Source organism: Crinia signifera, chromosome 5 (genome assembly GCF_055691185.1).
Source record: "Crinia signifera chromosome 5, ASM5569118v1, whole genome shotgun sequence".
Taxonomy (NCBI): Eukaryota; Metazoa; Chordata; class Amphibia; order Anura; family Myobatrachidae; genus Crinia; species Crinia signifera.
The window spans coordinates 264,137,640-264,161,832 of NC_139221.1; the positions used below are offsets into that span (position 1 = coordinate 264,137,640).

Here is a 24,193-nt window from a genome sequence, read left to right on the forward strand (position 1 = left end):
CATATGGCCGACCACTAATGGTCGACAGTCAAAAGGTTGTCAGGGTCAAAAGGTCGACAGTGACAAGGTTGACAGGATCCAAAGGTTGACAGTCAAAAGGTAGACAGGGTCCAAAAGTTAAAAGTGAAAAGGTTGACAGGGTCAAAAGGTCGACAGTAAAAATGTCAACATTGTCAAACGGTCGACATTCAAAAGGTTGTCATGGAAAAGTTCAACATGAGTTTTTCATATTTTTTTGTTGTCTATGTCGACATAGGTCAACATGGACACGTCTAAGTGTACCGTGTCCCCTTGCATGGCTCGCTATGCTTGCCATGCTTCAGGCTCGGTGCCCCGCTGCGCTCAGCACACTACTATATTCTCCCTCCACGCCATAGTGGATGGTAGGGTATGAAATACCGCCTGTCGGCACATGTCGGCTCGAAATTTTGTTTAAAAAAATGCATGTCGACCTTTTGGCTGTCGACATTTTGACCTTGTCGCCCTTTTTACACTGTCAACATTTTCACTGTCTACCTTTGGACCCTGTCAACCTTTTGACTGTCAACCAATAGTGGTCAACCTTATGACAGTCGACCTAGAGTCAATCTATCATGAGAATGGACATCCATTATGATGTATACAAATACTTGGCAATATTCACACAAATTCACTTGGCACTCAAAGGGTTAAAGGGTTGATGAAAACCCTGCTGTAATTCACTTTTCTTCTTTTTGTAATCAGATCGCATTTCCTGGGGTAAATTTACTAATACCCCTTTTAGATCAAAACGCCGGGTCGCACCCGGCTTTTTGGACCCTGGTTGAAGCCGGGAGCGACCCGGCGTTTAGGGGCATTTACACCGGACGGGCTTAAACGCCCGCACCCCCCTCCCGCCCCTTCCCGGCACTTGAAGATGACAGCGCGATGTCATCTTTAAGCGCCGATCGACGCCGACGTACTGTTGGGGGCAGCCCAGCACTAAGGTAAGCTGCTAGGCTGCCCCCAATCCCCGCGCGCACCCCCCCCCCCCCCGCCATTGGACAGGAGGTGAATGGATGCCGCACACAGGCATCCGTTCACCTCCCTCCCCCGCCGCCGCTGCCGTCTGCAGAGTATAGCAGACAGCAGCGCCGGCTGTCATTGTCAGACTGACAATCCGTCCAACCTGCGGACGCTGCGGTCCGCAGGTTGGCGTTCCCCATTCATGTAAATGGGAGTCATCCGACCCGGCGTTCCCATTTACACCACCCTCTACCCAGGTCCTAGCCGTGTTCTACCCAGGTCAGGACCTGGGTAGAGGTCCCGTGTAAAGGGACACGGCGTTAGGGATTTACACCGCCGAAGATCCGGGTCTGACCCGCCGCTGACCCGGATTTTTCTGCGGTGTAAAAGGGGTATAATTGTTCTCAAAAAGAAAAGAGCTGCGATGATCACTTTTTAGCTGCAGTATAGAAATGATATACAGAATCTGTTTGGCTGCTATGGGCACCTCTTTGCATTTTTAGAAATTTTAGTAAATTGACTACTGATAATGGGTAACGACATCTGGCTAAAAAAAATGAGAAAAACACTGCAGTGAGCCCTGTGATAATAACACTATCTTCCAATAGCGTAATACCAGAGCTCACTGCGATATGCCCGCCGCTGCACAGCTGTGCAGGGACCTGGCCAGAGTGGTCAGATAGGTGTGGGTTGTTATATAGACAGTGTCTAGATCAGTCATGTCCAAACTGTTGTGAAACTACACATCCCAGCATGCCTTGTCATAGTTTTAGCATTCCCTAATTGCAAAGGTCTACATGAGTTTTTTAAATTTTTATGGTGTCAATGTTGATAAATGACAATATGAGTGCAACTCGTACCCTCTCATTTCTCCCTTCGTACGCCTACACTTTTTACCTTGCCAACCTATTCCACTTCAACTTGTTTCATGTCAACCTTTTTACCCTGTCGACCTATTGATGCCGATCTTTTGGGGTAGACCTATTGACGCTCTATCTAACTGTACATCTAATAACTGGAACCAGGTCAGATGATCACTGTGAAAAAAAGAGAAAAAAAAGTCCATGAGTGTAGGCGAGTGGGGGGTTGCCTGGCGGTGGTGATGTTGGCACATACCCGGCACATACTCTGGGTATTTTACTGGAGCGCGAATAACTGCAATTTTATCTCCATCCACTTTATATCTTGCCGGCATACGGTCTCTAGGTCGACACTGTTAAGGTCGACATGCATTGGGTCGACCACTGAAGGTCGACATGTATTAGGTCAACCACTGCAATTCGACATGGCTTAGGTCATCACATGAAAAATGTCGACATGGCTAAGGCGGACTGGGTCAAAATGTTGACACAAGCAGTATGTTGACAATGGGAATGTCGACAGTCAAAAGGTCAACATGAGTTTTTCACTTTTTTGTACCGAATGTCGACATGGACACCATATCGGTGCACTGCATCCCCTCGCAAGGCTCACTACCCTCTACACCCTAGTGGATGGTAGCACATGAAATACCGCCTGTCGGCACATGTCAGCTCAATAAAAAAAGTTAAAACCTCCTATCAACCTTTTGACTATTGACCTTCCCATTGTCGACCTTTTGACCCAGTCGACCTTCGTTATTTCAACCTTTTTCATGTGTTAACCTTAAGCCCTGTTGACCATCAGTGGTTAACCCAATGCATGTCGACCATAATTTGGCTGACCCAATGACCCATATCCATCTCGCCAAGGCTGCCCTGTAGTCTATGCTTCCATTATATTACATGATAACAGTATCTCTGCAATGTCATTTTTATTTGATATAACAATGCCTGCCCACAGCTGCTGACAGATCAGGTTTCTCTATACAGCTGCATTGGCAGCGTGAGACTCATGTTCCTCAGGTGGCTTATCCAGGCTGCGCCAAACCTCTATGTACTATGTACAGTACTATGTATACACTATGTCCTACTTTTACTGAATGTACTGTAGCAATTTGGTAACACTGATTCCATGAAATCTGATCCCCTGACAATAACTATCTCCCCAGTCCCGACTGGTTGTGCAATGTTTGCAGATATCACTATTTGGATGCCATCCACAAGTTCACCCTGCACCCTGCGCAGAGAGGGCAGGCACCCAGCAGCAGCAGCCCAGCTTGGGTGTAATCCTCAGCTAGTGTGGGAGGGAGCTCCGGCTCGCCCCTTCTCGCTGCCAGGCTGCTGTCACTCCTTATCTGCCAACCGCAGCCGGGACATTGCTGTGCCAGCCGGGACTGTGGTGGCTCTGACACAGCGCACAGTGACACCTGGAGAGACAGGCAGCAGCACACACACCATACATACAACACACTGGCAGCATACACACTAGCAGTATACCTATACACTAGCAGCATGCACGGCGTCATCTGACAGAGCAGGAAGTGTACAGTATATAGCAGTGCTGGCAGCTGGCTGGCTGGCTGGGGAGCTGCACTCTCGCTCTGCCTGTCCTCCAGTGTGTTACCATGGGTTAGAGGAGGTCCCCTGCCTGCTGCTGCTGCATCCAGTACCTTACACTGCACCTGTCATCCAGCATGGCAGCATCCAGCAACTCCAGTCTATCAGGCTCCTCAGTGTCCTCAGGTAGGTGCTGATGGATCTGTTCTCTTCATGTAATGATGTATACTGTACCTTATGCAGGCAGTGCTGCTGCTTGCGCAGGCTGTGGGGCTGCTGGCATGACATGCATGGGCAGAAGTTTGGAGGGTAAATTGCACATGGACTAATTAGTCTGGGTTACATGATAACAGAGGTGCCGGGTGTGTGGGGGATTTAGCACTTGTGGATGTGTCTCTTCTCACTCTGGGACATGTGCTGCTGTCAGCTGTGGTATGTCTCAGCCCATTGAACATGCACAGGTAGTTAAGGATCCTTCCTCTGTGCTTGTGTATGTAATATACTGTGTGTATATATATATATATATATATATATATATATATATATATATATATATATCTGCTTGCAGTTATTACTGTAACCTGGGTTCATTCTACCTTTTTGGTTGGTTTATATATGTTTGTATGCAACATATAAGCCAGCTATGGGTTATGTTGGTGATAATTTATGACATTTACACCCTCCAGTATTATTATGTCCTGCCCTGATTGCCAGCTCTGTTTTCCACTAAGATCCACAATAGCCACAGGCTGCACTGCTCTGGGCTCTGACACATGATTGCCCATGGTTGCCTGTAGCCAAATGTGCAACCAGTCCTGGAGGAAAGCTGCTCATCTGCCTGTGCCCAACAGCCTCAGGTTAATATGGCTTCTATTTAACTCTGCATTTACCATTAGTAACATGTGAGTGAATATACAAGTTTGCAGTCATATATTGGACAGACAAAAAACGTCACTGCCATTGGTGTTGTTAGTGGCATCATTACAAGTAAATAAGCGAGTGGGTACTTGTGTATTATCACGGTGCCATGATATTAAGTTGCTCGACTTTTAATCGCATCGCATCGCATACACCCGATGCACACCGATGCAATGCGATTTTAAATTGTATAAGCACCCTACACGATTTTAAATAGTATAAGCACCCTAATGGGTGCTTGCAATGTTATATGCACCCCCACGCCACCCCCAGTATGAACGCCAACCCGAAGCGTGGCGATCGCAGCGAGCCCGCGAGGGTCAGCGGTACGCGTCCTCCGACCTTTTCATACCCCCACTATCCACGTTGGCGTGGAGTTTATTTTATATAGTGTGGCGAGCGCAGCGAGCCACCGAGCCCGAAGCGTGGCGAGCGCCGCGAGGGGATGCGTATTACTTTACATTCCGCGTCCCCTCGGCGGGGCTCGCCACGCTTCAGGCTCGCCACGCTTCGGGCTCGGTGGCTCGCTGCGCTTGCCACACTATGTAAAATCGACTCCACACCGACGTGGATAGTGGGGGTATGAAAAGGTCGGAAGACGCGTACCGCCGCGCCTTGCGGGCTCGCTGCGCTCGCCATGCTTCGGGTTCACGTTCACAGTGGGGGTGGCGTGGGGGTGCATTTAACATTGTAAGCCCCCATTAGGGTGCTTATACTATTTAAAATCGCATCGCTTCGCATTGTATGGCATTGTATGCCATATACAATGCTATACAATTTTAACATTGTATGTCATTGGGGGAAATCTTGTCGCGTCGCATACCATCGCATCGCATGCCTTATGGTCTGCGATACGATGGGCACCGTGATAATACACAAGTACCAGCGAGTGTTTATGAAGGATGCCTCTTATGCTTCACTACTGGGCTGCAATGTTATTGCTGAGCAAGATGAGAACAGGTAACAGAAGTATTAGGTTAAGGTATCAAAAGTGACAAAAGTATTTTTAGATGAAAACAATCGCACCATTTAATAGGTTTGTCTGAATTTAATAAATGTGTCTATATTTTTTATTATAAATTCAAATGTATTCTTAAAATATAGCTGTCACCTGTTCACATTGGGAACAGTTGCTTTATACATCATTCTGACTAATTCAGCAAGGGTCATTTACCAACTGGCCAAAATACTGGCTTGTATTCATGTTATTTTTGTGCCCCTGTTCCTACTTGTCCACCTCCTAGTGCATTCCAGGGTACATGCCCACTTCCAGCTATTTGAAACCACCTCTGTATAAATGTGTAAGTGCATGTGTTTGTGTGTGTGGGGGTGTCTGATTTTGATGGTCTGCAGAATGCTATTAATAGTGCATTAAAAAGAGTTCATTCCTACAATCATGTTACCATTTCATTTGCTTACCCTCATTAGCCTCAATGGGATAATTAATTTATTAAATGGTTCCGTAGTAACCTTGAGCATTAAGTTTATGCGCACAAAAATGTGATTATTGTAGTGAAACCACTAGCAAAGATCAGTAACCAAAATGTCATGTAGGTACATAACCTGCGAAGCTACTAGCAAATAGTTAAATTAATCTCTCCAACTTGTTTTAAATAAAGAACTGAAATTCATCTTATTTCAAAACTGTAACTGCAAGGTGTAAAAGGTGTCCAAAATTATAGCTGGTGATTCTGTTCCCTGACAAGTGCTATGTAGTCATGAGTCATGTTCTTATGCACCCATATAGAGGTGGAGGAGAACAGGATTGGCGGTTCCTTGCCATGAAGGGTAATATGCGTAGGTGCATGTATTTATTATGCCTGGTACAGAAATAAAGTGGTAGGTGATAACACAACAGACAGTCAGCTCATAACTGTCATTGTGCAAGGCCAGTCTGTTACTTGACAGTTAGAGGCTAATTGGCTGGTGCATTATCAGTGGCCACTTTATCACTTCACCAGGCTTAATACAGCTGCCCCAAGGGGTGGTAATCAATTAACAGAGGCTAATTGACTCACTCTGGACTAACGCAATGCCGGGACTTATCGTGGATTGATTAACAAGCCCACAATCAGTGTCCGAGGTTTTTTGTGGACCCTATGAGTTTTCACACGGGACGGGGCCAGGTGAGTGCAGTGGGTGGATACTGGAGGCGGCGGGTGGGTACAGGAGGCGGCGGGAGGGTGTGGGCGGCGGCAGACAGGTGATTGCGGCAGGTGGGTATGGGAGGCGGTGAGTGGGTGCGGTCAGCGGTGGACAGAAACACAGCCCCGTGTAACCTGCTGCTGCCCCCTCTGCGCTGTCCTCCCTGCCTCAATCCGGCATCTTTTCATCAGATTGAGATTGCCGGAAACATGGGCAAAAATGTTCGGCTTTGGCTGTGTTTTCATCAACAGCAGGTGGGTTAGCGCCTATTCTGTCAATCCACCTGTTTTTCAGCTATAGAACCCCTTCCGATCTATTCATGTTGAAAGCTGACTTCTTTTCGGCAAGACAGCAGTTTCGTCATGCATTGAATATACCCCTATAGCTTTGTCATATGGTGGTGGACTTGACCCATACGTGACCGCTAAAGTTTGTGCTGTTGTGTTGGATATAGCTGTAAATATTTTTTCTACCTAAAAGATAAACCTCGTCAGACACTTCCATATTTTAGAAAATAAATACATAAATTGTGTTAAGTTTTAACAAAAAATTGATATGATAAAACTTTTACAAATGTCCCACACATGACAGTGGAATAGCTCATGTTCTCATTTTGGCCCCAAACCCACGGTCTACGCTATCCCATCAAACTTGTGCATTTATCCATGGGCGTATTTGCACATGTGCAGACCGACCCCCTGTGTGTGGGAAGTGGTCATCTATTAGAATGACCTTAGGTCTACAGTCATTAGGTCGACCCCACTAGGTCGACTGGCAGGAAGGTCTACCTGACTTAAGGTCGACATGGGCCAAGGTCGACATGACTTAAGGTCGAATTTGCATAAAGGTTGACATGAGGAAGGTCGACTGGTCATAAGGTCGACATGGGGTTTTTCACTGTTTTTTCAGCCGACATGTGCCGACAGGCGGTATTTCATGCCCTACCATCCACTAGGGCGTGGATGAGGTTATTAAAGCTGTGGCGAGCGAAGCGAGCCACCGTGCCCGAAGCATTGCGAGCGAAGCGAGCGATGCGAGGGTCCGATTCTCATTGCCAACTGTGTCCATGTCGACTGTGTCGACATTCGGATAAAATAACAGTGAAAAACCCATGTCGATCTTATGACCAGTCAACCTTCCTCATGTCGACCTTTATGCAAATTCGACCTTAAGTCATGTCGACCTTGGCCCATGTCGACCTTAAATCAGGTCGACCTTCCTGCCAGTCGACCTAGTGGGGTCAACCTAATGACTGTAGACCTAAGTTCATTCTGATAGATGTACCGATTCCCTGTGTGTACACTTCGGCGAGTATCATACACCCCTAGGTGTTCGCATGTGTAGGGGAGGGAGGGCGTTGGGGGGGGGCGAATGATTTATCCCCCCTTCAGCCGCATGTGAGGGGATGTGTAATCCATGCATATTTATACCCAAGTTTTTGGTTTATAGTTTAGTTTATAATAACACTGCTTTGCATTGGACTAATGAGGTCTAAAGTGCTTTATTGAATTCTATTTATTACGCCAAGCAGTCTCAGCAATTTGAAACAACATTTTTTTGTGAGGTAAGTCAGTAGAATGGAAAACCATAATGATTGATTTGTTTTTATTTAACTCAGTGGCAATTATATTAGTGACTTTAAATTTTAATGTATTTTGGATTTTAATCAGGGGCTGTCCAGTCGAGTTACCACAGAGCTTCTGTTTCTCTATAAGTAAATGGCCAGTCTTCTCGATGTCTTCCTTACATCTGACTGACTTGGACATGTGACTTCCGAGGCTAGCACTTAATAATCAATCAATGTATTTCTGCTCTTGCTGTATGCTTGATATTATTTAAACACGTGTGTTCCCAGAAGCTGTTTCACTGTTCATATACAGTATATTATATTATTGTCTTATGTCTTTCCTCTATCAGTGTCCTTGTGCTGTGAGATAAACTTTGCAGCAGGGCAGGTGAATGTACACACACCCCACACACTGTGCGTGCAGACTATATACTGAATTCATCACATTTACCACAGCACAGTCTCTTTCTCCAAAATCATGGACTTTTTATGCTTTTTGCAGCATAAAAAAATCCATTTTTGTAATTACACGGATGGGTTAGATAAGAAATTTTGGTGCATTTCTTGCATTTCATAAAAAATATCGGAAACACCATTAAAAGTGTAGTTCAGAACCCAGGGTACAGATTTTTTATGTTCTAAATCAGGGGTGGGGAACCTCAGGCCCGGGGGCCGTATGCGGCCCCCGTAGCCGGTCTGAGTGGCCCGCCCACACGCCTGGCGGCTTTGCTGGGAGTCACGTACAGGGGAATTCTCGTGAGAGGTTGGTAGTTCTTGCGAGATTCCTCTTAATCAACAGCAGCCGGAGACTGTCAGTCCTATTCAGAGGCAGCCGCCGGAGCGTGGGACGGCTGCAGCAGGACAATTTGTACAAGAAATTTTTACATATGGCCCCTGAAGGATTTTTTCCCCATACAAACGGTCCTTGGCCCTTGGCCCACCCCTGTTCTAAATGATGGTTCTGATTTTGAATGTAGTTTATATTTTCACTTTACTGTATGTTGTACTTTACAGAGGTTTCTCCTCTTTTAAGACCCCCATCCACTAGGGTGAGTACCTTGTATGTGATACCCCACATCTCACCCGGCAGCTGCCAGACGGCAGGATCGCACACGATACATTATATGCGGTACTCAGTGCCCCAGGCAGGTGTGTGTGTGTGTGGGGGGGGGTGATGCAACCACCACTGTGTCGCTTCACAGGGACGGGGACGGTTACGGCCAGCCCACTGCTCATCCGCTATCGATTTGATATCGATGGCCGTCTGGACCCCGGCATCGAAAAAGGAGGGAGTGAGGGGCTGATGGATGGCACGAGGACGGCGCGCATGGGTAGGGAGGGGGGATGCTGCATAAAGCAGCATATAATTACCTTCGATCTTCCATATCGAAGCAGAAATAGACTTGCTTGCCCAGTCTATTTCAGCTTTCGATTCCGGTGCTGCCGCTGGACTGTGCATCGGGATCGAATCTGGATTGAAGGCAGTTAACACTGTTCGATTTAGAATTGAAAACGTGTCCAAAACAAAGCGTGTGTACGCCCCATACTGTAAATCTGATTTTGGATTACTGATACTCCCCGACATACACTTGGCTTGGCATAAATTGAACGTTGCATGCATACCATGTGGAATTTGAGAACAAATAACTAAGGTGCTGAACATGTTTTATAGTTTATTAGTATTTGAAAATAAACTGTAGTATTTAAACAAGCATTCATATTGTGTAAACACTATAGTATAGCATCCCATTTATCGCCAGCAGATGTTTTAGTTGTGCAGAAAGCAAAAATAATCTTATTGGAAGAGGTACATAATAATAGGCTGTTTGTGTTACGTTACGTAAATTAGATGTTGCATAGCCCCGGGAGTATTTATATTGGCTTGTACATGTCCTCTTGCAGCTTTTGCTTAGTATATTGTTTGCTTCTTCCTACTCGATGGCGATAACCAAAGACATTGAATGAAAAATGCTTTATTTTTTTTTTTAATAAACATGTTTTTTTCAATGAACAAGAGTGTGTGAAGGTATCCGGACTATTGTTAGACAGCACTTACATCGACAGCCATTTCATCGACACCATTAGTTCGACAGCTCAATAGGTCGACATGGTTTTATTTCGACATACCATTAGGTCGACATGTCATTAGGTCGACAGCTCATTAGGTCGACAGCTCATTAGGTCGACATGTTTTTAGGTCGACACTACCATTAGGTCGACAGTGTCTATGTCGACAGTCAAAAGGTCGACATGGGCTTTTTCACTGTTTTTTGAGCCGACATGTGCCGACAGGCGGTATTTCATGCCCTACTATCCACTAGGGCGTGGTGGGAGAATAAAATAGTGTGCCGAGCGCAGCGAGGCACTGTGCCCGAAGCATTGCGAGCGAAACTGTGTCCATGTCGGCCAAAAAACAGTGAAAAAACCCTTGACTGTCGACATAGACACTGTCGACCTCATGGTAGTGTCAACCTAAAAACATGTCAACCTAATGAGCTGTCGACCTAATGAGCTGTCGACCTAATGACATGTCGACCTAATGGTATGTCGACCTAAAACCATGTCGACCTATTGAGCTGTCGAACTAATGGTGTCGATGTAATGGCTGTCGATGTAAGTGCTGTCTAATATCCGTCCCAGACCCGTGTGTGAAGTAGACATACAGTATTATCAGAAAACAGCATAGATATAGTGATGTTTTCAGTGCTGCAATATATTGCTCAGTGTCCAGTTTTCATCAGCGACCAGAGATGGTCGCTGATGAAAAGGAGACTCTGCTGGGGGAGCCTCAGAGGGAAACAGCTGATCACAGAAGTATGCTGCACATGAGGGGCTGAACAAGGGAGCGCTCCCCCGGCTATTTATCACTGCAGCGCAAACAAATCACTGGCAATATGCTAGGGATATTGCACTGTGTGTACTGTGTACACAGCTTTACTCTGCTCCTGCAGGCTATTTCCTGCTAGAACCACCTTTTACTGCACAACAGTTTTGACGCTGTTGGAGTAAGTTCCTACCACAATGTTTGGGAGGGTGTCTTGCCCATTGCTTCTTGCAGATTTACTCCAGGATGCTTGTGCACAGATTGAGACCTGGACTCTGCCTTCGCCATTACAGAAGATTCTCCATTTGGTTGTGCAGCCACACCAGTGTGGCTATAGCCTTGTGCTTGGATCTTTTCCCCATGTTTTAGCTATCTAGCAGAATGATGCAGGCTGTTTTCTAGTATCTCACAGAATTTTGCGCAATCTATCAATCTCTTAATTTTATCAAGATGCCGGGCCCCACCTCAGTATACTGCTGACCCCACTGCTCGGATGGTATTTACTGAGGAATAGGCAGTTGAAGAAAGTGTTTTCAGTTGGGGCCAAACAGTCCAATTTTTGTCTCATTTGACCACAGCACTTTATCCCATATTTTATCTGGATCACCTGCTGTGTTCTGACAAACTGCAGATGTGCTTTCATGTGGTTTTTCTTCAGTAATGGCTTCTTTCTAGCCATCTTCCCTAAGAGCAGTTGCCTACAGACCCCCTGATATCATCGGCTGGTGCATCTTCACTCCAGTCCCAGCCACTGGGCTCTGTACATAGGGCCTAGGACCTGATCACTGGACAGTGAATCTCCGGATCCCCACCATTAGGTAAAAGACGCCCTGTCAGAGTCGATTGCCTCCCCTCTGAATGGATGCAAATACAGTCATAGCCATGCACACAGGGGGGAACATTCCATGGTGGGTGAGTGTGAAGGGTTTCCCTCCCAATGGCTGGCAATGCTGGTGTTTCCTGGGGAATTCCCAGAAAAGGGCTGGCGTGACGCCAACAAACGGCAGCCGGTTGTCAATCACCTTGTGAATGGCCAGCAATGGGGAGACCTTGTGCATGTGCACAGTGTACCGTGCACATGCGTGGTCATTCTGTAATTGCTCAGATTACGAATGTGCAGGCCGGTGAACAAGTCTGAATTAGGCCCATAGCCTTGTCACAGTTCTAGTTGGCCTCTATGGCTTTTCTCACAAGTCTCCTTCTTGCTCTGACAGTAATGCTGCTTTCACATCGCAAACCCTGCTCTGACCCGGTATTTAAAAACGTTTCCGAAATGGGTCTGAGCAAGCTAACGCCTTTCACATCGCATGGAGGACCTGGATTATTACTGGGTCATTACCGGTTGGTGCCTTTCACACTGAACCCGGTTCACCCATATAAAAACAGTGTAATGTCATCTGTAATGGACTACTTCTCTCATCAGGCAGGGAGACAGCCTATCACCTTCTTTGGCACAGACATGTGTTCAAAATATCGGGTCTGAGTCTTTCACACTGCAAAGTGAATCGCCTTTGAACATTGTAGGATCTTTCTTGCTAAATGGATACAAATACCGGGTTTTTTGACCCAGTATTTTGACTATGGATCTTTCACACTGCACCTAGAACCGGATCGACATGCTGAAAAATCGGCAGTATACCGTGTTATAGCTGCGGTGTGAAAGGGGTATGAGTTTCGAGGGACAATTCTTACAATTCTCTTTGGTCTTCATTTTCACAGCTTTCCTTCACTCACAGTACCAATGTTATTTGAGTTTTTTAAGATTGATAGATAGAGGGCAATGTTTAGGTCAATATCTTTTATATGTGTAAACTTCCACAGCACTGGGATTGAATACTCCTGCAAACATCACTTCAATGTAGACAAAGAATGTATTACAAGTTTAAAAACTTCCTCTAAGAGCCTGGTTCACAATACAAATACTATCTTGAACAAACTGTGTTAAGTGTCCTTTGTAATAACGTCAAATCTGTTGGCTTTTGAAGGCGTTGAATACTTTCCTCAGCCAGTGTAGTTTTGTGTATGTGTGTACAGTATAACTCGTCAGTGCACCACCAGGTTTACCCACTGTGAATAAACAAATAATTCATGTTGAATTTCAGTATCTTGTAGTTACAAGTCATGTCTTTATCTGCCACACTATTAAGGTTGACATACATTGGGTCAACCAGCAGGCCTTAGGTCGACACAGATAAAAGGTTGACACGCCTAAGGTTGTCAGGGTCAAAAGGTCGACACAAGCAGTATGTGGACATTGGGAAGGTCGACAGTCAAAACGTCAAACATGGATTTTTCACGTTTTTGTCCTAAATTGGGCTAAAATTACTAGATTCACATTGAACCATACCATATTGGCCCATCCCTCACCCAAAAGACCAACTTTTGAATTTATTATATACACCTATCTGTGCCCACTTCACATCAGCATTCACCCCTAGCACCTGCTTTCTAGGCTGTCAAGAGGCGTCTCACATCCTGCTGCCACCATGAACTTTCCAATTCCACAAGCAGATCCTGCAGCCGGGCATTGGTGCCACCATCTTAGTTCTCAGCTGATCACTTTCTGCCCAATCCTGCTTCAGTCTTTTGCATATGATTTAAGCAGCCTATCAGCAGCTAGAATGCTATATTAAACCTTTCCTGACCATTGATCCTTGCCAGAACAACTCCATTAGTGTAGCCTATCTTCCTCTCTCAATTAGAGTTGTAGAGGCAGATTTAACAACTAGTGATATTCTTGTTATCTTCCTATTGATAATAATAAATGTTTTTTTTTTTCAGTCAATTAGCTCCAAACTGATTTTTTTTTAAACACATGACAGGAGCTGAATGGCTGGCATACCATTTATCATTCATAATGTTATAAGAATATCACTTGTTGCTAAATCTGCCCTATATTCTGTTTCCTGTGTTGGCTGCATCATTTCCAGTGTGCTCTTCCTGTGGCTATGCACAAACCCAGCACCAGCTAAATGCTGGGCACTTTCCTCAGGTTCTGTTGTGCTATCTCTGCTGTCAGTGCACAACACAAAGCTTCCACCATCTCCAGTGTGTTGTTCCCGCTGCTTGTGCATATATTTAGAAAAAAGTTACCACTGCTGGGCGATCCCCCACATTTTCCAGAGTGCTGTACCCATCACATGTGCGGTACATATCCCTATAGCCAATTATCATAGCGGGACCCTTTATCCGTTTCCATATGTGATCCCACTACGGTGAACCACCTGCGCTGGTCGCTTCTGACATTAGCGGCTGTATATCTCCTCTCTGCCATCACTGTCTCGTGTATGACGGACACCAGCTGCGGTGTTCTCTATTAGGGGCCCATTTATTATTTAATATTGTGGGTAATTCCCCAAAGGGTGTTTTTGGGAGTTATCCTCAAATATTAAGTATCACCTGAATGTATCAGGAGGGACCGCAGTGGGAATCTCTGATCCCTGCTGCGATCCCTACTGCATCGCCGCCGGCCGCATCCCCCATAGGTTGCTATGGGGGATGTGAAGCTGCCCGATGTATCAACATCGTGAAGCATCGCTTCGGGTCCCTGGGCTACCACCATTCTGAGATGGCGGTAGCAAATTGTGGCCTATGGGCTACAGACTGCACTGCTGCGGGGGTAGTGTGGTCAGTGGGGTCGGCGGGGGTCAGCGCTAACTGCATATGGGCTGAACCCCCGGCACCCGGCTGAGCGCATCACAGGGACAAGTGCCTTTCGGATCACGCAATAGGATTGCATATTACAATGTGATGCTAGGCGGTAATATTCCGCCCAGCAATCCTTAATAAATGGGCCCCTCAGTATTTGTTCTGCAGCCATTATTACAGCAGAGACTCTGTGAATCAGCATGCCTTCTGGGCAGTCCCCTGTTTCTGTCTTCTATATAGCCTCCAGCAATAACAATTCCTCCTTTCTTGTTGTGCTCCTGCTCTCAGCTTATGCGGCGCTGCACACAGGGGGGATTCATTTGATGGTTAAGTGAATTACCCCTTCCGCATGGCTGTGATTGCATGTGTAGCTATGCACATGGGCAGTGGGAGTTCACTCATGCGGGCGGCATTTACCTGATCGTTGAGCTCCGAACACTCGCAGCCCAGCGATTCGGTCTGAATCGGACCCTCTGTGAAAAGCTTGATTAGCAAACATGACTTATTTTGCTTTACACTGACAGCGCAAGTGCCAGAGTTGTGCCCGCCCCTGTCGGCCTTGTCAAGCCCTCATTAGCATGAGAACGCCCAGCGGTCCCCGTGCAAACGAGCGCCAGTTGAGAACAGACCTGAATAAGGTCCTATGTGTCAATGTTTCCATTTCATTCTTCCTTTTTGCTATTTTGACTTATTCCCTCAATTCCCTCTTTTTTTCTAGGGTTGGTCATCTGTTCTGAGTGGAACCTACTGTTGCAAATTGTTGCTGTTATATGTAAATCTGTATGAAAATATTTCTCCATTAGATACAAAGCTTAGTGTGGCATATGCCTTATGTCCTTGTGCACTACCCAGGTTCTGACATACGATAATGTGAAATATATGCAAACTATCCCAAAATAGCATTCCCCTAACTCAGTGGGTGGCTGCTGGTAACCAGTGATGTGTGCTGGTGTGTTGTAACTCTGCAGTGCATCTAGTAGTGCTCAGCAGTGAGGCGTGAAACAGTGCCAGACCGTGATTAAGCTGCCTCTATTCCTTCTATCTCAGTGGGATTTTTAGGGTATTCTTAGGAATCTTTCTCACAGATTCATCATGAAATAGAAATAATTCAACATGTGCGTATTACTTAAAACCATACATAATAATAAGTAAGGGCTACTGTATAAAAGGAAATCAAAACAACTGGGGTTCAATTTTTCCGGTTTAATCATAAAATTGTGTTAAAAATAAATGTAAATACTGTAGACAATGGTAGGTAGCAAACATAAAATAATAAAACCATGGTACTTGTTTCCTAGCACGGCGCCCCCGATTTTGATCGTAGTACATCTTATACAATCGCATCGCATGCAATATAGCGACATGCGATGGGTGCTTACAGTGTAAAATGCACCCCCATTGTGAACGCCACCCCCACTATCAACGCCAACCCGAAGCGTGGCGAGCGGCGGCGGTACGCATCCTCCGACCTTTTCATAACCCCACTATCCACGTCAGTGTGAAGTTGATTTTAGATAGTAAGCCCGAAACGTGGCGAGCGGACATGGATTACTTTGCATGTATTCCGCGTCCGCTCGCCACGCTTTGGGCTCGTATTCCGCGTCCCCTCGCCACGCTACGAGCTCGGTGGCTCGCTGCACTCGCCACACTATCTAAAATCAACTCCACGCCGACGTGGATAGTGGGGATATGAAAAGGTGGAGGACGCGTACCGCCGCCCATTGCGGGCTCGCTGCACTCGCCACACTTCGGGTTGGCATTGATAGTGGGGGTGGCGTTGACAATGTGGGTGCATTTAACATTGTAAGCACCCATCAGGGTGCTTGTACAATTAAAAATCGCATCGCATTGCATGTCATTTGCTGGCATGCAATGCTATGCGATATTTCATTGTACAAGCACTCCAGTTAATTTAACGGGAATATCGCATTGCATCGCATTGCACACCACTAAGTACGGTATGCGATGGGCGCCATGCTAGGAAACAAGTACCAAAACTACATATGTACTTATGGAGCCCAGGCTGAGAAAGACTGTCCCAACACTTGCACATGCACACACAACGGGGATTATTCTAGTTCACTCGCAAAGGCACAATCACTCTCTAATGGACAAAACCATATGCACTGCAGGTGGGGCTGATGTAACATGTGCATAGAGAGTTAGATTTGAATGAGGTTTGGGTACTTATGTAGTAACTGGGCTGCCGATAATGAAATCGGGTCCATCGCATCGCATCGCAGCCGACCATATCGCATTCGATGCGATGCGATGCGATGGACCCGATTTTTCCATAGGATTCAATGTTAAAATGGACTGAGTCCATTTTAACATGGAATTCAATGGGAAAAGGGGTCCTTTTCATACCCCTACTATCCAAGTGGACATGGATCTGGATATAAACCTGTGGCGAGCGTAGCGAGCCACAGAGCCCGAAGCGTGGCGAGCGTAGCGAGCCCCGCGAGGGGACACAGAATACCGTCCCCTCGCGGGGCTCACTTCGCTCGCCACGCTTCGGGCTCGGTGGCTCGCTACGCTCACCACAGGTTTATATCCGACTCCATGCCCACTTGGATAGTAGGGGTATGAAAAGGACCCCTTTTTCCCATTGAATTCCATGTTAAAATGGACTCAGTCCATTTTAACATTGAATCCTATGGAAAAATCGGGTCATCGCATCGCATGCGATATGGTCGGATGCGATGCGATGCGATATCGCATCGCATCTGATTGTATGCCTTAAGTTAAGGCATACAATCAAAAAATCGGCAGCCCAGATACTACATAAGTACCGAGGTTTGTACTTCAAATTGATATCTATATTGCAGTGTAAATATAAAGCAGCCAGTATTTACCCTGCACAGAAACATTAAAACACCCAAACGTAACTCTCTGCACATGTTACATCAGCCTCACCTGCAGTGCACATGGTTTTGTCCAATGGAGAGTGATTGTCCCTTTGCGAGTGAACTAGAATAACCCCCATAGGCTGGCGATGATCCTGTGATTTGCACAGTAGAGGTGTCCCTGGAAACAAGTCGCAGGATCCATGTTCCTGGATAGGTAAGCGGTTGTACGGTAGACAATATTAAGGTCGCCAGTCAAAAGGTTGACCACTATGCGTCGACACATGAAAAAGTTTGACATAACTCAGGTTGACATAGTCAAAAGGTTGACACAAGCAATATGTTGACATGGAAAAGGTCGACTTGAGTTTTTTTTACATTTCTCTACCGTCCAATGGGATACTGGGCTTCACTACTATGGGGATTGAGACCTCCGCAGGAGAGACAGGCACATAAAAGAACTTTCAGTGTGGGTGCACTGGCTCCTCCCCTCAATCTCCCTCCACTAGTCAGTTTTGAAAAATGTGCCTCAGGAGAGGCAGTGCTTCTGGATGCTCCAGAGTTTTTCTACATTTATTTTCAAAGTTTGTTATTTTGGGGCGCTGTGGTGACCACACAGCTGTCCTGCTTCATGGGTGTCAGGGGAAGGGTCAGTCCCCGACCTCTTCAGGTGCAGAGCTGACCCTGCTACAGGACAATTCGGTCCTGCGTGGGACTTGTCACCGCACAGCATTGCGCTGTGGCGAGCAAGTCCCCTAGCCGCCGCACACCCCTGACAGGTCAGAAGACTTCAGTGGTGAGTACAGGCTGGGGGTCCCACAAGGGGTCCCCGCAGCCATTTCTGGTGCGGCAAGACGACGGCTAGTAATGGCGGCTCTCCAGCAGGGACTGCGTGAACACCGCGTCTGGTAACTGGCATAGGGGTGCTGCCGCTGGACCACCAGGGACACCCCTCAGGTTATAATGTATTATATATATATTTTACACCTTTATTATACAGCTTGTGGGGCCGTCTCAGGCTGACGAGCAGGAGCCTGTTTGGGCCTCCAACATAAAGACCCTGTTGGATTCTGTGGCTTCACAGCTTTCCAATAACACTCAGCAAACGCAGAGGGTTCAGAGAGAATTGTCCATGTTAGCTGCCAGGGTGGATATTCTTCATACTCTTAGTGTACCTCCTCCCGCACAGCCTCAAAAGAGGCCGGCTGCTGCGATGGCCCCTGATTCAGACGATGATGATGAGGACATACTAGAGGAGGGTGAGGAGCAGGTTCTGCAGGAACCAGTCCCTGAGGCAGCAGTGCATGGGCCTGAACCGCTTATCAGGGCCATCAGGGATGTTTTAGATCTCCCGTGGAGGCATCCGCAGAAGGAGATCCTTTCTTCATGACTCAGAGAAAACAGCCAGTGTACTTCCCTGAGCAGGCGGAGTTAGAAACTGTGTTCAGGGCTGCTTGGCAAAACCCTGATAAAAGGTTTACTATTTCAAAGAGGTTCACAAATGCCTATCCTTTTGAACCTTTGGGCAGGAAGAAGTGGGAGGAGCCACCGGTAGTGGACTCATCTGTCTCCCGCCTTTCTAAGAAGGTGTTGCTACCGGTCCCAGGTGTATCCACCCTTAAAGACGGGGCGGACAGGAGGCTGGAAGCTACCCTCAAGTCCATATATACGGCTAGTGGGGCATCCCAACGCCCAGTTTTAGCCAGCTGCTGGATGGCTAAGGCCATTCATACCTGGTCAACCCAGATTCAAGAAGGGTTGTTGGGTGACATGACTGTGGCCCAGATAGGCGACAGCCTGAGGCACATTCAGGATACCGCTAAGATCCTGTGTGAGGCGCAAAAGGAATTGGGCGCAATAAACGCGCGAAATTCAGCCATGGCGGTTTCAGCCAGACGGGCTTTGTGGCTACGTCAGTGGTCTGCTGACGTAGATTCAAAGAAGAGTGTGGAGGGTATTCCCTTTACAGGAGAATGGCTTTTTGGGAGTGAATTAGACGGTTGGATTTCCAAGGCCACGGCAGGGAAATCTACCTTCCTCCCATCAGCTCCCACGGTGGCAAAGCGTACCTTCACAGGTACTTCCCAGCAGTCCTTTCGTGGGAACAGGTTTCGCCCCAAGGCCAGGGGCGCCTCTAATGCCAACAGAGGCACAAGAGGCAAGTTTAGGAAGCCTAACTCCTCCAGCACCCAGGACCGTCCAAATGCCGCAGCGTCCTCTAAGCCTGCAGCATGACGGGGTTTTCCCGCCACGAGACTCTCTCGCAGTGGGAGCGCGATTGTTGCATTTCAGTCATGTGTGGGACGCCTCAGGTCTGGATTCCTGGGCCAGGGGTCTCATTTCACTAGGTTACAGGCTGGAATTCGACAAGCCCCCTCCCAGAAGATACTTCAGGTCGGCTCTTCCAGCGTCACAGGAGGACCAGGTTCGCCTCCAGGGGGCCATTACCAGGCTGCTTCAGTCTCAGGTAATTGTACCGGTTCCAAGCACGGAGCGGGGCCAGGGATATTATTCCAACCTATTCCTGGTACCGAAGCCAGACGGCTCAGTAAGGCCCATCCTGAATTTAAAATCACTGAACCCCTTCCTGCGTGTGTTCAAGTTCAGGATGGAGTCCTTGCGCTCAGTGATCGCCAGCCTAGAGAGAGGGGAGTTCTTGGCCTCCATAGACGTCAAGGACGCCTATTTACACATCCCTATCTGGCCCCCACACCAAATCTATCTCAGATTTGCCTTGGGGAACGACCATTACCAATTCCGGGCCTTGCCTTTCAGCCTGTCGACTGCCCCGAGGGTTTTAACAAAGATAATGGCGGAAATGATGTCACTACTCAGACTCCAAAGGGTGAATGTCGTGCCATACCTGGACGACCTGCTAATAAAGGCAGGGTCGGCAGAGGCTTTGAGGAGTGCTCTCAATCTGTCCATACGAGTCCTAAGAGACCACGGGTGGATTCTGAACATGTCCAAAGCATCGCTGGTTCCGACCCAGAGGATGGTTTTCTTGGGCATGATACTGGATACATCGGAACAAAGAGTCTTTCTGCCGATGGAAAAGGTCAGTGCACTTCAGCAGCTGGTCAGGGAGGTTCTAGAGTCTCCTCTGGTACAGATCCATCTTTGCCTCCGACTTCTAGGCAAGATGGTGGCTTCATTCGAAGCAATACAATTTGGCCGTTTCCATTCCAGGATTTTTCAACTGGACATTCTGACAAAATGGTCCGGCTCCCCCCTGCAGATGCGCAGAAGGATTGGACTTGCACCAAAAACCAGGATCTCGCTACAGTGGTGGCTAGATTCATCCAATCTGTTAGCAGGCAGACGGTTCCAGATCCAGGACTGGACTCTGGTAACCACGGACGCCAGCCTGAGGGGCTGGGGGGCGGTGACACAGGGAGTCCGCCTCCAGGGTCGATGGACTCCACTGGAGTCAGGCCTGCACATCAACAAGCTGGAGTTGCGGGCGGTCTACTATGCCCTGTTACAGGCAGCTCCATTGTTACAGGGCAAGGCGATCCAGGTCCAGTCGGACAATGCTACCACTGTGGCCTATATAAACCGGCAGGGTGGTACCAAGAGCATGCCCTGCATGAGAGAAGCATCAAAGATTCTGTCTTGGGCGGAACTGAATGTCCAGGCCCTGTCTGCCATTTTCATCCCGGGGATCGACAATTGGGAGGCGGACTTCCTGAGTCGTCACGACCTTCACCCGGGAGAGTGGGGCCTTCACACTCAAGTGTTCGATGCCATAGTGGATCTGTGGGGGCTCCCTCAGATCGACCTGATGGCTTCACGACTGAACCACAAGGTAGCGATGTACTGTGCACGGACCAGAGACCCAGGGGCGATAGCGGTGGACGCTCTCACCTGGACCTGGGATTTCCAATTGGTGTACCTGTTCCCACCTCTCCCATTGTTGGCTCGGGTGCTAAAGCGGCTCCGGCATCAGGGGACGGAGGCCATTCTGGTGGCACCAGATTGGCCAAGAAGGGCCTGGTACGGGGACATTCAGGCCATGCTAGTGGAAGACCCGTGGCGTCTGCCCATAAGAAAAGATCTGCTCCTCCAGGGCCCATTCGTCTTTCAGGACTTACAGCGGCTACGTTTAACGGCCTGGAGGTTGAGCGGCAGATCCTAGTCCACAAGGGTCTACATCCCTCTGTCGTCAATACAATGATCAAGGCCAGGAAACCGGTGACGGCTTCCCACTATCACGTCATATGGCGAAGATATATTGCCTGGTGTGAGAAGAATGACTTGCCTCCGGCCAGCTTTCGTCTAAACAACCTGCTACGCTTCCTGCAGGCTGGTTTGGATAAGGGGCTCAGATTGGGTTCCTTAAAGGTCCAAATCTCCGCGCTGTCGGTGTTTTACCAGAGAAAGATTGCGGCCTTGCCGGAAGTGCAAACCTTCTTACAGGGGGTTCTGAGGATCCAGCCCCCCTTTGTGCCTCCCACTGCACCATGGGATTTGGAAGTGGTTCTCACTTTCTTAAAATCTGCCCGGTTTGTTCCACTGGAGGAGTCTGAACTGCGACACCTCACTTGGAAGACTGTTGTTCTGGTGGCTCTGGCTTCGGCCTGGAGGGTATCCGAGCTTGGGGCTTTATCATGTCGGAGCCCTTACCTTGTGTTCCACAACGATGGACCAGACCACAATTCCTTCCAAAGGTGGTGTCAGGGTTCCACCTAAACCAACCTATTGTGGTCCCTTCTAGCGCGGCACATCCGGATATACCTGAGTCCTTAGATGTGGTCCTAACCCTTAAAGGGTATGTCAAGCGCACAGCGAGGATCCGGAAGACGGACAGCCTTTTTGTGCTCTATGATGCGCAGAAGAAGGGGTTACCTGCTTCAACGCGTACCATTGCCAGGTGGATAGGATGTACTATCCAACAGGCCTATGCATCAGCTGGTTTATCGCTTCCTTTTTCAGTAAAGGCTCATTCAACCAGGTCTGTAGGTACCTCTTGGGCGGCTGCTCGAGGGGTGTCAGCAATGCAGCTCTGCAGGGCCGCAACTTGGTCAGGGCAACACACATTTGTGAAGTTCTACAAGTTTGACACCCTGGCCAGGGAGGATTCCCAGTTCGGGAATGCGGTTCTACAGCAGAATCCGCACGTTCCCACCCGTTCTGGTAGCTTTGGGACCTCCCCATAGTAGTGAAGCCCAGTATCCCATTGGACGGTAGAGAAAATAGGATTTTGGGTACCTACCGGTAAATCCTTTTCTCGTAGTCCATATGGGATACTGGGAGCCCACCTCGGTGCGGCTTTTCTGCTGTCAGATACTATTTCATTGTTAGGCTTATTGCCTTGTTTTCTATAGAATAGATATGTCTATAGACTTGTTTTCTAGTTACAGGTGTCCTCTTAAGTTGTTAGGATTCACCACAATACATTATCACATACTCCTCACATGCTCTCCTTCGGCACAGTTTTTGCATTAACTGACTAGTGGAGGGAGATTGAGGGGAGGAGCCAGTGCACCCACACTGAAAGTTCTTTTATGTGCCTGTCTCTCCTGCGGAGGTCTCAATCCCCATAGTAGTGAAGCCCAGTATCCCATATGGACTACGAGAAAAGGATTTACCGGTAGGTACCCAAAATCCTATTTTTTACCCCCAAAAAGGTGTTTTTCATACTTTACTATCCAAATGGACATAGAGTTAGATTAATATAGTGTGCAGAGCTTAGTGTGCCGAACGTGAAAAACTCATGGTGACCTTTTTCATGTCGACATTTCCAATGGCGACCGATTGCTTGCGTCGACCTGTTGACCATGTCCAAGTGCGTTGCATATTTAATGAACTACATCTGACCACTTATCGCATGCCTAGTAGCGTATAGTGACACCGTACGCATGCACAATTAACATTGCAAAATGACAGTCAAGAGTCCCTTGTAATTAGAGGATTCCTGCGTTCATCATTATCCTATTGGATACCTGGAAAATGATGTGATGAGAAGCGTAGTCATGGATGTACCTCAGGGGGGAACTGGGGATGCTGCAGTCACAGACAGAGTCGCTCTCCTTGTTGATGGCAATGACCGCAGTTTCTTAGTGATGGATGTTGTCAAGTTGCACTTATCTTAAAATGTATATATAATTTATATTTCAAAACACAAGCCATGAAAACTTTAAAAGTGTACAACCACATTTTTATGTTAAGCGCTTTATGTTTTATGTTAAGCTGTAAATCAAACTCTCCTGGGCCCCACACACATGCTGATATTAAGGCATTTTCTAAGTGACTTTGCTTAGTTTTGCAAAGTCGCTTAGAGAATGGCCCTACATTGGTGTGTGTGTGTATGTGTGTGTGTAGGGGCTGTAGCGACAGTAGTGCGCTTCCCCGCGCATCGCTGTCACTGGCCGAGATTAATGGGCAGTGACCTGCATTATAAAAGTTCTTGACAATATCCCAACATATTATGAAATATGAAATCAGTAATAATATATTGTTTTCTATTGAGATTACCCTTTGCAGAGGATCCCTCACTCCTTTGCTAATACACTTGAAAGCCTATTCTAGTTAACAAGCTCCACTGCGTGTACTCCCAGGGTTGTGATTTGTTATGACTGCGCTTGTGCATAGTCATTTATGTGCATGTGCAGCCGCTGCGTGTGAGCGGCCATGGCGAATATATTATTAGCTGCCTGTCCGCTTCTTGCACAGGGGGCCCGCAGATCTGAGACACCACAGTGGTGTCTCAGCCCTGCAAGCGCTTGCAAAATCATACCATGGTCGCTGACATCTCATGTTTTGGCCCCGCATACAAAATGTGGATGGATGTTTATGCAAAAAAATAATTTGCATGCCTGCAGGGGATCGCGACATGGGAGGG

The 24,193-nt window shown here is 47.4% G+C and overlaps 1 protein-coding gene across 1 annotated transcript in view; it reads left to right on the forward strand.

Annotated features, from left to right (window-relative positions):
- Nucleotides 1-3,173: 3,173 nt before the first annotated feature.
- Nucleotides 3,174-24,193, forward strand: part of CHN2 (chimerin 2) — a 302,557-nt gene continuing 281,537 nt past the window's right edge. Inside the window, exon 1 of the mRNA XM_083188957.1 lies at nt 3,174-3,587. Within this exon, the coding sequence (XP_083045083.1) occupies nt 3,539-3,587 (49 nt within the window). The 5' untranslated portion in view covers nt 3,174-3,538. The remainder of the gene's footprint in view (nt 3,588-24,193) is intronic.